The sequence below is a fragment of the Alosa sapidissima genome, chromosome 15, assembly GCF_018492685.1.
Source record: "Alosa sapidissima isolate fAloSap1 chromosome 15, fAloSap1.pri, whole genome shotgun sequence".
NCBI classification, from domain to species: Eukaryota; Metazoa; Chordata; class Actinopteri; order Clupeiformes; family Clupeidae; genus Alosa; species Alosa sapidissima.
In genome coordinates, this window is record NC_055971.1 from 33763284 (window position 1) to 33765311 (window position 2028).

General features: G+C 46.1%; 1 protein-coding gene across 2 annotated transcripts; it reads left to right on the plus strand.

Moving 5' to 3' along the window:
- Positions 1 to 1963, plus strand: LOC121683351 (C-type mannose receptor 2-like). Of its 2 annotated transcripts, none has more exons than XM_042062967.1 (3): positions 1 to 29; positions 265 to 830; positions 1845 to 1963. In XM_042062967.1, the coding sequence occupies exons 2-3, from the start codon at positions 291 to 293 to the stop codon at positions 1923 to 1925; spliced, it is 621 nt and encodes a 206-aa protein (XP_041918901.1). In that variant the 5' UTR covers positions 1 to 29; positions 265 to 290; the 3' UTR covers positions 1926 to 1963. The 2 variants fall into 2 exon arrangements, with proteins under 2 accessions (XP_041918901.1, XP_041918902.1); XM_042062968.1 differs by having other exon boundaries at positions 265 to 632; positions 1845 to 1949.
- Positions 1964 to 2028: the final 65 nt, after the last annotated feature.

Here is a 2028-nt window from a genome sequence, read left to right on the forward strand (position 1 = left end):
CACTTGCAATGGAACATCCTGCCGTCTAGGTGAATCTTGGATGCACACAAACACTACAAAAATCACACTGACTCATACTTTACATATAATACTAATATAATTACAGCAAGTACAAATATAACACATTCTACGTGTGTGTCTGTGTGTGTGTGTGTGTGTGTGTGTGTGTGCATGTGCATGTCTGTGTGTGTGTACGTGTGTGTGTGTGTGTGTGTGTGTGTGTGTGCGTGCGTGCGCGTGTGTGTGTGCTAACCCTCCCTGTAGGTGACCTGCTGTTTGTAAATGTTAATATGTCTTGGCTGGAGGCCCTGCAGTACTGTGAGCAGAGGGGCTCCAGGCTGGTCCACATCCTGGACGATGCCACCCAGACCCGGGTCACCCAGCTGCTGAGCTCCCTGCTGGCTGATCTCCTCCCCGTGCCCACGGCCTGGGTGGGGCTGGAGCGCTGCATGATCAACCCCAGTGCACCATGGGAGTGGGTTGAGACTGGGGTGGTCGAGTACAAACGTTGGCATGACGACCACCCACGGGACTGCTGCAACTACCACTGTGGCCAGGTGGTGCAGATGCCCACAGGGGACTACAGGTGGTGGGACGCCTGCTGCATGGAGGAACGCCCCTTCATCTGTCAGGTGAGCCGCAAGACACGCCCATTCATCTGTCAGGTGAGCAGCAAGACACGCCCCTTCATCTGTCAGGTGAGCAGCAAGACATGCACCTTTACCTGTCAGGTGAGCAGCAAGACACGCCCCTTCATCTGTCAGGTGAGCAGCAAGACACGCCCATTTAACTTTCAGGTGAGCAGCAAGACACGCCCCTTCATCTGTCAGGTGAGCAGCAAGACACGCCCATTTAACTTTCAGGTGAGCAGTGAGACACGCCCCTTCATTTGTCAGTTGAGCAGAAGCCTTATAAGGAATAAAATGTAGCATTTTGTTCGTCCATGTAGCCATATGATGTTGAGTTTAACATAATCTGACAATAATTTGAATTTGTTTGCATGACACATATAGATCTAAAAATCCATCCTGAAATGTTAAATGTTAGAAAGAAATTCAACAGAGAAGGTCAACTCTGTTTTCTATGAAATTAAAATATTTCAGATGGAATCTCTACGGGCTACTCTGTTAATAATATAAATACCTTTCAGATTAGGAGTTTGTCTCTGATAACAAAGGGCCTGATATTGCAATTGTTTATTCTCTATTCGTCTAGCCTTAGATAGATAGATAGATACTTTATTGATCCCCAAGGGGAAATTCAAGAGCCTTGAATAGAGCCTTCGTATAAATGATGGTTGGCCTACTATTGCAATAGTCCATTCTCTATTCGTCTAGCCGTTGTATTACTGGAAAGACATGCAAAAAAAGATGAATGAACTGAATGAATGAACTGGCAACACAGACACATTCTGATCAGGTAGACATGGGAAGGTTTGACAGTTTAATGAATGAACTGGCAACACCACACATTTTGATCAGGTACACATGGGAAGGTTTGACAGTTTAATGTTTGTAGTGAGCATACTACACAAACTCATAAACACACCAACACTAAATCACTAACACACTACGTTATTTCACACTAGTAACTCACAAACACGTTAACACTGGGACTATGGGCAGAAATCAATAATGTTTTTTGTGCACTGTCGCTGTTGAAATACATAAATTATAATTACAGCTAGCTAATTGACTCACAAGCGTGCACAGATTATATAATGGGACTTCATGTTTGCACAGATTATATAATAGGACTTCATGTTTGCACAGATTATATAATGGGACTTCATGTTTGCACAGATTATATAATAGGACTTCATGTTTGTTGTCTTGTTGGTTCAGGACGAGACTAGCGACAGCAACCTCCTCACTCCAGCAGAGGGGGCTGGAGACTCAGAGGGGTGCTACCATCGCCTGCTGTGACCTCCTCACTCCAGCAGAGGGGGCTGGAGACTCAGAGGGGTGCTACCATCGCCTGCTGTGACCTCCTCACTCCAGCAGAGGGGGCTGGAGACTCAGAGGGGTG